The 13,726-nt window shown below is 34.8% G+C and overlaps 1 protein-coding gene across 4 annotated transcripts in view; it reads right to left on the reverse strand.

Annotated features, from left to right (window-relative positions):
• Positions 1 to 9,198: 9,198 nt before the first annotated feature.
• The window catches only part of qkia (QKI, KH domain containing, RNA binding a), an 84,106-nt gene continuing 79,578 nt past the window's right edge, over positions 9,199 to 13,726 (reverse strand). For all 4 annotated transcript variants that reach the window (XM_056476899.1, XM_056476898.1, XM_056476904.1 and 1 more), the window contains exon 8: positions 9,199 to 12,742. In XM_056476899.1, the coding sequence (XP_056332874.1) occupies positions 12,726 to 12,742 (17 nt within the window). In that variant the 3' untranslated portion in view covers positions 9,199 to 12,725. The remainder of the gene's footprint in view (positions 12,743 to 13,726) is intronic.

Raw genomic sequence — 13,726 nt, forward strand, 5'->3', positions numbered from 1 at the left:
CATCTTGACTGCAGCTCTGCACAAGAAGTTTGGAGTTGAAATATGGTTGGACAAATTAAACATTGACAACTTTCATTCATTATTTTCCTTCAGCTTAGTTCCAGTATGGAGGCAGTTGTCGAGATCTATCTGAGCTCAAAGCTCCCCTCTCGCCCTGCAAACGAGAGGGAGCCCAGGGCTCAAGGACCTTTTGAGCTGAGGGCTCTCTCCCGGGACAGCATGCCAAACTTGCTTATAATCAATCATCAGCTAAGTGTGAACTCTTGAAATCTTTTTTTGTGTATGTGTATATCCTGTATGAAAAGTTTCTTTGAACACCTATAAGACTTTTTTTCTGCCCTCAGGGAACACTTTCCTCTCTATGCACAAGTATCTTTGACAAGAGAGATTAATCTGAGATAGAGCACAGAGTTTAATGTTTACACCCACCAAACAGATTAATTAGAGGAATAGAAGAAGCACACAGTCAGGGACAAAATGCTCATTTATCATCAAGTGAAATGATTGAGAGCGAGCGGGATGGAGAAGGAGAGAGGCACAGATGTTAATGCACTGTCCGTCTGCTCCACATGGAGGAAGTCGACGTACTGTTTAAATTGTGGTGAATCATATTACAGGCTCCTCACACTGAAAAATGACATGCAGGTATGGCTGTTTGTAATTTTCTTGCTGTGTGGCTTGATACTTTAAAACGTCCCATTGCAGCCAGTTCATACTCGTACCAGACTCAAAATGACTATAAGTTTATGATTGCACACTATGTCCAATAGTTGGATAGTTTTTATTTACTTTTGAAGAGTTCAGATGCAAAGACCGTCTGAACTTTTCATCTGAAATGTGTGTTTTCCTCAGCCTCCTATGTTTATGTTCATTTCTTTCACTTTAAAGACAATGCAAATAACATATTCTTTGCACGAAGGGTAAAATTACTGAAACTACACACAACAACCTGGGAAAAATGCTAATTTTTGATGAAAATTTCAGACAGCACTAGAGTTTTTTGCATCTAAACTCTTCTTTTCTTTTTTTTTTTGATATATTATTTTATAAATATTTCCCAGTCATGAATTGTGTGCATACTTAGGCTTAATAATGATCACACAAGTGATTATAACAATCTCATAAAAATATTCTGTAAATATGACCTTTTGAATATATTAATTGCTCTATTTTTATTCATATATGTTATCATAATCATACATTTTAACATAGAAATTATTATTATTAACAGTATGATTATTATGTGTCTTGTTTTTTTGTTAATTAACATAAACTTTAAGGCTCATAATTATAAATATATATAACTTAAAAAAAAAAAAAAAATATATATATATATATATATATATATATATATATATATATATATATATACACATTTTTCCAAATAATGTTCAACAGAGCAAGGAAATTGTCACAGTATGTCTGGTAATATTTTTTTTATCAATCATGTTTCAATCATGAGGGGGTCTCTTCATACCACCACCAGTGTGCAGCATCCACGTTGACAATGAGACTGCAGCCACAGGACATTGGTGCCAGTGCACTCACCACACACCAGCTATCGATGGAGTGGAGAGACAGTGATAGTCAATCAGTGGATGGGTAAGGCCCGATGAAGGGAATTTGGCAAGGACGCTGGGGTTACATCCCTACTCTTTACGAGAAGTGCCATGGGATTTTTAATGACCACAGACAGTCAGAACCTCAGTATAACGTCTCATCCGAAAGACAGTGCTCACTGACAGAATGGTGTCTCCTTCACTATACTGGGGCACTAGAACTCACACAGACCACTGGCCTCACTAACATCACTTCCAACAGCAACCAAGTTTTCCCATGTGGTCTACCATCCAGGTACTGACCAGGCGCAGCCCTGCTTAACTTCAGGTAGTAAACGATCTTGGGCGGTAGGGTGATATGGCTGTGGCAAAAGGGGGTCCAACCCAGTACTAGTAAGGTGTACCTAATATACTGGCCAGTGTTGTATTGGTTAAAAAATCATTTATTCATCATTTATTCATTATCCTGATGTCAATTCAAACCTTCACGTTTCACTTTTGTGTGAACTGGCCCTTTATTACTGTCCCAACACTGGCAGAAAGTTCAGTTCTTTTGTAAATTGTAGCTTTTTTGTGCTATGATTTTATATTTCAGTTTTAGTCGTTTTAGTTCTTCAACAATGCAACAATTTATTTAATATTTATATTTAAAAGTTATTTTAATAAAAGAAAAACAAATGAACCGGTTTTTGTCAGATCAGCATTATTCAAAGTTTATTTAGTACTTTACATTTATTTTTTAATGAATTTTTTTATTTTAAAATATTTAAATCAAATATATATTTAAAAAAAAATAATAATTACCAATGCCAACACTGTCATATCCCAGATATTACATTCTTATATTAATTCTGTAACAGTGTTTCCTGTGATGATGGCTAATTCTGACAGCCAATTATGAGTTGTTCATAGCATTATGGAGAAAAGCTCCAGCAACGGTGTGTTCTTCCTCTCAGTAAACAGGATTTCGGAGCGACAGAAATATAAGTTCTTCCACAGCAGCTGGTCATTGAGACCTGAAGCACAAGACACTATTCATCAAGCTCCACGAGATACCAAAAACACATAGAAAAGAGCATCTCTCTCGTTCGCACACCACACGCAGCTGTGTCCTGATGAATGCTCCTGATTTATTCTGCAGGAACCGGGCTCGTTTGTTACTCGCGACAGCCTCCCTCTCTCTGATAAAGCTGCCAGCTGCTCCACTTACAAACACGCTTTTGATCTCTCGACTTCTGCTGGCCAAAACTGACTTCCGCCTTCATACAAAACACCGAAAGTCTCAGAGAGAGCAAGAGAGACGCTGGGGAAGCCGGAGATGAGCCGGGCCACGAGGGAATGGAGCCACACAACTGTGCCTTGAGTTTCAAATCCATTTTTAACTTGACTAATTGATCGAAACACAAAGATTTTTTTTTAAAAAGAGAAAATACAAATTTAAATCTGCTTATCATTTAGGGGAGAAAAGGAGACACAGATCAAAAGGAAAGAAAAAGGTTTTTGTTTGAGTGCCAGTAACTTAGTAGTTAATCACGCTTGATCTCTCAGACTTTGATACACTGTGCTTGGCTACACAATCACAGATTAAGTGATTTAAAGGCATAGTTTACCCAAAAATGAAAATGCTGTTTACTCGCTGTTAACTTGTTCAAAAGTTTCTTTCTTCACAAAAGAAGATAGTTTGAAAAATGTTGGTTGCTGGAAATTAGCAAACAGCTTTCTACAAGAAAGAAACTCATAAAGGTTTAAAGTCACATGAGGGAGAGTAAATGAGTTATTTTTCATTTTTGGGTGAACCATCGCTTTAAGCTTTGTCTGTAACTATATCTGTGTATAAAGTGTTTTTTGTAACTTTAATCTGAACAGTGTAACAAAGTGCTGTGTTTATTATTAAGCATGTCGTGCATACATGTATATCTCAAATGGGTTCAGTCGGTTTAACAATTTCTACCGAATGTATGACTGCATAAATGTACTAAAAAGGAGATATTAGGAGGTATTATTCTGTGATATTTTAGAAACCACATAAAACTATTACCAATATATATATAATATATCATATAATATATAATATTACTTTTCTAAGTATAGAGTAAAGTAACGCATTCGTTTTAAAAAGTCATAATATTTGAGTTACTTTTTAGATGAATACACTTTTAAAGAATAGTTTGCTGAATTAAAATGAGTGTGATCATGTTGAATCAGATTTAATGAGAGAACAGTTCTCAAGAAACAAGATGGTAGAGCCTTACATTTCTGTGATGGAAGTATTCTCATTCATTTGAACACATGGAAGAAAGGTGGATTCTCTTAATAGACAGTGCTTTTACTGAATTATTAACACAAAAATATCAAACACGTTGCTTTAAAATTGTATTAATCTGTTTTTACAGCATGTATAGCACCAGGAAGTTCTCAAAAGGTAACATTATTCTATTTTTTATTAATATTTTAAAGGTAAATGTAGGTGTAGGTTTTACGGTGTGTCGTTAAATGCAGAGCTCCTGTATTTAAAAAAATAATAACCTTCCAGTTCTGAGAGATCAAGCCTCAGGCAGGTATGGAAAAGTAACTCAAAAGTAACGCAACGCATTACTTTTTTGGGGAGTAACTTAATATTGTCATGCATTACTCTATAAAGTAACTAAAAGTCCCCAACACTGCCTATACAGTGAAAAGCATCTTCATTCGGCATGTAAAACAGAGGTTTTACTTCTGAAAAAATCTGCATTTTGAACAAATCTGGTGAAATAATGATTGAATTGGCCATTCAGATCAAGAGCGGTTTAATTTATTGCTGAGTGAATTAAATTAGCAGAAGACAATTTTCCTTTTTTGTAAATAAATAAATAAACATGGCCATTTTAGCCTTAAAGTTAACGTGCTTTAACTTTTCCCGATGTGTAATGCAGTTGCGCTTCAGGCATCCTGAGTTTGGTTGCTGGTTTATTTTTCGAACTCTCACTTAACAATGATTTAATTCATTTTCTGCGTAATTTTCTTGGTAAAATATTAAATGGGATTAATTTGTGATTAATTACTTTGAATGAGAAATCTAATTTGAAGCAAAATCTATCAATAGACACAGCAATGTAATCAGGGGCGCCGCTGGGCGGGGGAAAGTTAGGATGATTCTAAGGGCTCACGCCGTTTTGGGGCCCACAGAGATACTATTAGGGGCCCACCAGAACCACTATGCTCTTCACTTTTTGCGACACCCACGAATGTTGTCATAGAACCCGGACCGGTCAGCAGCGCCCCTGAATGTATTTCAAGAACACAAAAATCTGTATTTTGATAGACTGTGGTAAATTACTATAGTAGACCTAGTGAGACATCACTGAGGATAACACAGACAGAAATTCTAATAAACCACGTACCACCACTGTTTCACCTTCTGTTGATGGTCTAAGCAGCCGAACTGGGTTCTTAAGTTGGGTTGTTTTTAGTTTCTCTATAGTTCTGGGTTGGAATTCTAATTTGAGATGTCATAATTAAAAAAATCCACTGAAAGGTAAGGGGTTGTGAACAGTTTATTTGGGCTGAATTTAAACAAACAAATTAAGTTGAACATTACTAAATTTAAGTTCTTTAAATTCAACACATTATTTGTAAGAGTTAGCAGACATCATCTTTCAGTGTAGGAACTCATTGTAAAACACCAAGAAATCTCTCAGACTTGATTTAAATATAATAATTTGTTCTGAAGAAGAATAAATGAATGGCGTCTGAAATGACACGAAGGCAAGTAAATGATGAATGAAATGGTTTTTCATTTTGGGATGAACTAACAGTTTAAGCATTCCTGTGCCGTTAGATCAGATTGGTTGTAGCTACAAGCTTAAATTCTCAGAGTTGATGTATTACATGGAGTGAATAAAACCCAAATGGTGAAACAGTGTCCAGCGTCTGATGTTTTATCAGTTCACCACTCCCACACAGATGAAAGCCGCATAAAAACCTGCATCAGTTTCTGCCCTGCAGGTTAGACTCACAGAATCTGCTTCATTGTACACGCTACAGTAAATAAACCTGTGACATTTAGACTCGCTGGTATTCTTTAATTGAATGTAACTTACCTGAGCACGAGGTCATGAATTGAAACTGCAAAGCGAGAGAGCTTGATCTGATGTCCTCTGAAAGCAATGAGCTAATAAAACACAGGCTCATATACAGCATCACACTGGAAACACGGCCCTTTATTTCACACATTACATCAATAACAGGTCATCTTTTCACAAATTCTGAAAGATCTCATCCACCGCTTTTATACATCAAATAGAAACTATATACGGACTTAACCTTCTCACCTTTTTGATCAGTGTACTTTACTAAAAATAGGTTTAATTTACAATCCTTAATAAATCAATGGAAGTTCTGACAGTATTTATACAGTATATATGTTTTTGGACAAACCTGCGAGTTTGGTGTGAGATTTTAGCAACAAGGTCTTTATTAAAAACAAAACAGTGATGATTTTTTTTTATTGAATAGGTTTTTAATGCTGCAGTTCTTTGGATGAACATGCTATAAACTCCTTAAATGCTCTATTAAACTACATACATTTCTCATTCAGTTTGTCTAAGTACAGGTGCATTATAATCAAATGATTTATCAAAACATATTAAAGCACAACAAATTGGAAAGCTGGTGATTGTAACCTGTGAAAAACATTCCCTGAGGGCTTTTTTTGCTTTTTATTAATATAATATTAAGGCTTTATTAATCGCTCTTCAAAATGAAGATAAGTACAACTTGTATATCATTCGTTTTACATTCTGAAGCTTGGGATCAAGATGGTCTAAAAAACAAACATTTATTTGTGCAGCTGCAATGCGCAAAAACTTCAATTTCAATGAACAGAAAAACTTCAATACACATTGTGATTGGGTTGTGCTTACAAAACATTTCCCTTCAGACAAAAAAATAGTGTTCACTTATTGTAAATGTGTTACACAGTGAGGACACTGCCTTTAGTATCCAAGCAGTTCCTACAAGGGCAGACTAGTTTGTTAGTATTTTTGTCCACTTAGATGCTCTGAAAGCAAACAGCTAGCAGGCCTTCCAGACACCGACTCGCCACCGCCTCTGCAGGTCAAACGACCTTCAAAAACTATATATAAAGTCTGAATGAAAGAACAGATGCACTGGAGAATTTGGGCCAGAATGGACACTTACTTTGCTCATACATTCGACCGTGGCAGTAAATACAATGATTCCTGAGGGTCACAAGGATACATTTTATGAAATCTTTCCAGTTATCATTGGATTTTGTATTATTATTTAAAGAAAAAAAAAAGTGTTCAATCCAAAATTGTTATTTAATTCTTTACTCACGCTTGTGTCATTCCAAACCCCCGTGGAATTAGTGCATCTTTGGAGCACAAATAAAGATATTTGATAACGCTTTCTATGAAGCATGTAATTCTAATGGACTATAACAGTATTCATAATGTATTAATATATAATTTATTTCATCTCATGCATAACTAATAAATTTGTTTAAGTTAAAAATATACCCCTTTCATATTTTATGGTTTGTTGACGGTTGTTTTTTTACTGCTTAGTGACAAAAACAAAGCTTTTTGTTAAATTGTAAAACTTTATTAAGGGGACTATCCTACTTTTTTCCCCCAATTGCTTATTAGATTGGCTATTTGGGCTGATTAATGCCTTATCCTGTATGACTACATCCCTTAATCCTACACCTGAACCAAACTGCTACATACTACATTAACCCTTTTAACTGCACCGCCAATAAAATATTTTGAATTGCATTTCTTAACTCCTAATGTCGCTAGTTAACACACTAAATGCATTTCTTTGCAACACATCACATAATTTCTAAAATATCAACCTCTACCAAATGGTGGATATGTCAGTTAACAGAAAAAACACAGGAATACATATACTATGAAAAATCTGATAATAAGTGTAAGACCAATTTATTTTATAATATAATCAAAATAAAACATCTTTGAATACTAAATCACCTTTATTTATTGAAGTATGCCATAATATATTTCAGATTCTCATTTAACATGTTTTCTTTTACAATAAAACCAATCAAGTGTAGTGGTGCAACAGGATTATGTTCGATTTTTTTGTAAACCATCAATGCTGTTCAGTGTAAACCATCATTTAAAACAGTCAAAATATAGTCAACCATTTGGTAGAGCAGGCAGTTAAAGGGTTAATATTAATAAACGACACATTAGATGTTACAAAAGTGATAATTAGAGAAAGTGTTCCCAATTCTAAAGTGCTAAAACATTAGAAGTGCTCTTTGCCTGGTAAAAAATACAGCTATAAGATATCATATTGATTTTTAATGTGTTGGGGAAAATCATGTAGATTAAAAAAGTATCCTAACATTTATTTATACACAAAAATGATCTAAGGTTAACTGAATGAACAAACTAATCGTATTTAGAAGTTCATTCTTATCGTGAAAATAATTCAGGATACATTTAAAGAAAATAGTGAATAGATTAAAAGTACTGATTAACGGTTTACTGATTAACTGAATTTTACTGATAAGTACTGATTAACTGAAAAAGAAGTTTGTTGGTATGATTCTCAATAGGACATTATTTGGTAGTGTATGTTACATGCAAGCATTATAATGGATCAAGAATTATACACACAAGCTTAATAGAAAGCGTTACCAATATTTTAAAATAAAATCCCTCCATGAGTCTCTTCAATCTATATTTTCCTTCAAAATATTCATAAAGAAATCAAAAACAAATGAATATTGAGCAGTTTTAAAGAAAGCGTTCTAAAGAAACATCGCTGTTCTTATTTTGGTTTTTATTTACATACAAATATTGATCCAAAAACAAGTTAAGAAGCTCAAACATGCTTGACTTGTGGAAAAAAAGGTTCATTCCGGTTCATCACACAGCATGTTTGAGCTTCAGCAAGAACCAGCGAGGTTTATTCTCACATGTAAACCAGGTATGATGCACAATGCTTCTACAATGTGCAAAATTATGGTGATCATAAACAATCCTGTTTGTTCAGAACACTGAAATAGAACTGCTCCACTTGCTTTGCTCTTGGTGAATGTTTTGAAGAGAAAGATTTCATTATAAATCTCTTCATTTGTGCTCTTGCGTTTATGTTCGCAAAGTCCAATTTGACATTTTGGAATGAACTCACCCTTTTTAATTCTATAAAAATCTAAATCCCAATTACATCCAGTTTAAAAGAAAGCAGCATTTGTTTTTGTACATTTTCAAACAAAATAAAGAGGAAACACCAGTAGCACCAGTAAACTGCGTGAACAGTGAGGCAGACAAGGCATGGCAGCACAACACGCTTGGGAAGATTTCTACAGTGACAAGAGTGCAGGAGCGAGTGAAGGACGGACTGCCTCGTGCACATTTACCTGTTAGACTGCGTGGAAGAGAGAGTGTGTGTGTCTGTGTGAGACAGAGATAGAGAGATTAAATGTGTATGCACCTCTGAAAAGGCATTTGAGTATGAGTGTGTCTGTACATGTGCATATTTGTGAGAAAATGTGAGAATGTTCACACCAGATTTAATCGTGTTAGTCCGTGAACCAGACCAAGGTAGTAGATTCATTAAATTGGTTAAAAAAAGAACACAACACAAAATAATATCAGCAAGTTAGTAAAATTCTTACTAAGAATGTTTTATTAAAATAAATGCCAAGGAGGTTAATAAGAAAAAATAACAGCATACACCATAAAAACTAAATGCAAGCATGTAAAAATACCTATGACAAGAGGAACTAATAAGTTGCTAATGAGTTAAACAAGCTAAAGAATCAGCAAGAAAAACAAAAATAACTGGAGGAAAAGGCAACGCTCCCAATAAGAGAGACAGATCTGAGTAAAGAGTGGGCCGAGAGGGAGGGCAGAGGAAAAGAGAGGACATGGAAAACCAAAATAAAAGTGTAGTGGGTTTCATCACAAAAGAGATCAGAAAAAAATGAATTGTACATAGAAAATGAAGTTAGAAAAATACATTAGAAACCTGTAACAATGGCTGTAATTTACATTATTACACATGTAGTCGGCAGGCGGAAGAGAACAAGAGATTTCTCCGTACACCTGATAGACTAAAACCCAACTCCAAAACAATAACAGCACGTAGTAACATGGCAGAGGGCATTCGTTTAATACTGTTTGCTTCTCTGTTTTCATTCCGGCATCTCTGCTCCTCTCTAATATTGCATTTCATTATTTCAATATGCTTAAAAACATGTATCTAACACTGAAGAGGAAAAAAAAAAGACATTGACCTTCTTGAGTAACAAAATTGAAGAGAACAAGACTACACCGAAGGCTGCCAGGGTTACAGGACACAAAATTGAGTGTAACCTTATTGAATGTGATGAACACCTCCAGTTGTTTCAATGACTGAAAAAGTGTGTGTTATTTGATACTGCGGCTCCTCTGTGATCTCAGGTTTGGCACTGATGTGGCAGCAGACAAATATCCACATGCCCTTCTTTCTCAGTAATACTTTTAATAAATGCTAGATTCTCTCTCTCTCTCTGCATTATTTGTTCTTCACAGTTGAGTGCACTGCAGAGCTACATCTTGCATTTGTGAAACACCCAAAGTGAGCTAAACAATTATGCATTTCTCTTTCTCAAAAAACAAAACAAAAAGCACAAATAAACTTCCTTGGCATAAAACTAAGTATATTTTGGCAAAAAAAAAAAAAAAAAAAAAAAAAAAAAAAAACTCAGGCAATGACTGAATGTTTCCAGCCTGTAAGTCTTGAAACAAGAGGAGGTTTCAGGTAAAGTCCAATTAATTGAGAAATCTCTCTATTCTAAAACGCCTGGCAGACTTCCACATCATCATGATTGGCAGTTGCTCTTGACAGAAATCACAGTAACCAAATACATAGACAGCATTGCTGATTTTGTCCTCATAATATAAGAATAATAATGCAATAATAAAAAAGAACAAATAAACTATTTGTTCAAATGGGGATTAAAGGAAAAACATCAAACAACGAGACTTCAAATTAATGTCGGGAAGACGAATCATGGCACATAGTTAGCTGGTCAAATGACTGCTATTCCTTTGCATAGAATAGATTCAGTGGCACAACACTGCAACAGCCTCGTGGTTTAACTCTTGGGGTGCTTCCTCTTCACAAACCCTCCCTCAACTCTACGCTAGTTGGTACTGGATATTATTGAACAGAATGTAACACTCGGAAAAAAAAAAAAAAAACGACCGCTGGTATAAGGCACTTAACTCTCTCTAACTGTTCTCTTCTCCTTTAACATCATGCAATTCCTCTGACATTCCAAGGTTTGACTAGTTTGGTCTGCTCCCCACCCCCCTGGCCAATAGTATCCAAAAATCACGCAACATTTCTTTACCACCTTTCGCTGTACTATTCTACAAACATTTTTTATTTTTTTTATTAGTTTCATATTTTTGTAACTGCAAGTATAAAAAGCTAAAATTGCCAAAAATATATTTCTTCTCCAGCACCCTGTAAAAGTATCTAATTTTGATCTTTCTGTATTTTAGTATGCAATGACATATATACATTTGTATACATTTATATAGAGATATATATGTATGTATAAAGCAATTTGAACAGGCAGACATGGCTTTCACATCCTATGTTTTTTGAGAGGGTGTATAGAAATAAGAGTGGGAGGGGGGATGTGCAGGACACATTGTGGATGGGCTGTTTGATTCGGCAAATCCAAATAATTCACAGTTGTTTTTCGTTTGTGAAGGCATTTTACAAGCACACCTGTGTTTAGTTTTAACTCAGATTAACACATTTTTTGGAAGTTGGGACAGGGGTTGGGGGAGACTTGAAAATAATAAAATTTGGATTAATCAAACAGAAAAAGGTTGGAAGTGAGTTAAAGCCCTTCCCCGTTCTGTCTACCTCATTCATCTTCCTTAGTGTTCAATGCTTTTGTACATCCTCTGGGAAATTAGCGTCTTAAGGGACAATTCATCACCATTTCATTTTAGGATTTGCTATTATAACAAACAGATACAGGCATGACATCAAACCTTCTCAAACTCTAGACTAAAATGACAGAACCCTTGGCGGTTAGATACATACTTATTTATATAGAAGAAATTCATTAAATGGAAACCCTTTGGCTAAATGCGCACACATAATACTTTTTTTTTTGTCTTTTATCTCACAGCTCATTCAAAGAAAGATTTTTTAGAAAGTTCAGGCACTGTATGTGGGGAAGGGTTGAGAGTTTTGGGATGGCATAGTTCGGTAAACTGATTCCGGTTCATATCCCAGCTGTCCAACCCTGAATATCCTAGATTTAAAGACTCCGAAAACACTTCACCCCAATCTCTTGCACAGCCTGACTCCGATTACTGCCCCCTATTGAGCTGGCATTGGTACAGCACGTATAAACCTGCACGTATTGCCAAATGCTATTAAGATTACATGGAAACATAAGAAAAACAAAACAGGGAAAAGTAACAAAGAACAAAGAAATCAAAACAAGCTTTTTGCAGTCTGTCATTGTAGCCATGCTCTAAGTCAGCTAGGCAGGCACACCCAGAATGTGTCAGCACAGTAAAACTCATCAACTGAAAAACACAGGATTACATCAGAGAAGGACAGGAAATACACAAGTTGGAGTGAGTGCAGATTTCTTTCCTTCTTTTTCTTTTGTTGATTCATTGTGACAGTTTCAATGGGTGGGGATAGCGGATAGACAACTGGATTCTGATGCCCAGTTTAGCGTCATGACTGGTAAAACTAGGGTCACCAAGATTTTTTTTTACTGGAGTTTAAGTATAAATGCATTTAAGGGCTGAATTAGCAGAAGACGCTTCTTTATTGCTTTTAAATTCAGTGCAGATTTTCGGGTAATGCAACATCACTGTTAACATCCACCCAGTCATTTGAGATTTAAAAAAGAAAAAGAAAGAAATAATAGTACTAAAAATGAACAAAACAATAAAGAATATCATCGTTGTTATCGCTACACAACGTGTTGGTATATGGAGGGTTGTTGTGTTTTATGTTGGTTTGTGTTAGGATCACTGCTTGGACAGGTGCCTCTCTCTCTGCATCCACCAGGCTAGCAAAAGGCAATTACCAGTTAATCTGATCAGCAGGCAGGCTTGGGCGGCTCATCATTGGGTGAAGAGTTCAGAGTTCAGAGGTCATTTGTTAGTTGCCGGTGGCGGCTAGGTGGTTAGGAACAAAAACGAAAATAAAAAAAAGGAAAAAAAAAAAAAAGGTAGAAAAGATATTAGTTAGCAAGAAGAGACCGGAATGACATCACTTTAACAGCAAAATGAATGCAATCTTTGTTTAACCCCCTAATCCCATGGCCAAGAGACAAACACAGGCTAAGCCTGGTTATGATCATGACATGCTAACATCATGATCGGTTCAATCAGAACGTTATTACATGTAATTAAAGCACTAAAATGCCCCATGTTCCCACAAACAAAAGCAGAGAGGTATCGCATGGACAAACGAGAAAAACACATACAAACAAAAACTAGTAACATTTTAGTGTCTTGAGTCGAAATGCGTGTTACGAACAGTGTCATTAGTTGTGAGGGGGAATCAGAGAGCTATTCTAAGTTACGCAAATAAACAGATAAAAATCGAGAAATATCGCTTTAGACTTTCTCTTTATTTGTCAGTAAATGTTTATACACATTCAAAAACACATCCGCTATCAAAAAAATACTTGAAAAATAGTACCTAAATATAACTGGGTGTGGAGTACAACTCTGCACTTAAAGAGATGAACATATCAAATACTATGAGCTTAACCTGAGATAAAAAAATAATAATAATAAAATAATAAAATTATATATATATATATATATATATATATATATATATATATATATATATATATATATATATATATATATATATATATATATATATATATATATATATATATATATATATATATATATATATATATATATATATATATATATATATATATATATATATATAAAGTGAGGTAATAACTTAAGCACTTAGCCAGTGCTGACAACAAATGCAATACAGTCTTTTTGTATCTTAAGATGATTTTAACAATCAGGAAATAAAGCAACAACAACAATACAACAGTTTATATTTTGGATGTAGGTGGAGATAAGGAATGCGCCGCCATTTAAGGCTACTTAAACACATTTGATTCA

The sequence above is a fragment of the Danio aesculapii genome, chromosome 17 (genome assembly GCF_903798145.1).
Source record: "Danio aesculapii chromosome 17, fDanAes4.1, whole genome shotgun sequence".
NCBI classification, from domain to species: domain Eukaryota; kingdom Metazoa; phylum Chordata; class Actinopteri; order Cypriniformes; family Danionidae; genus Danio; species Danio aesculapii.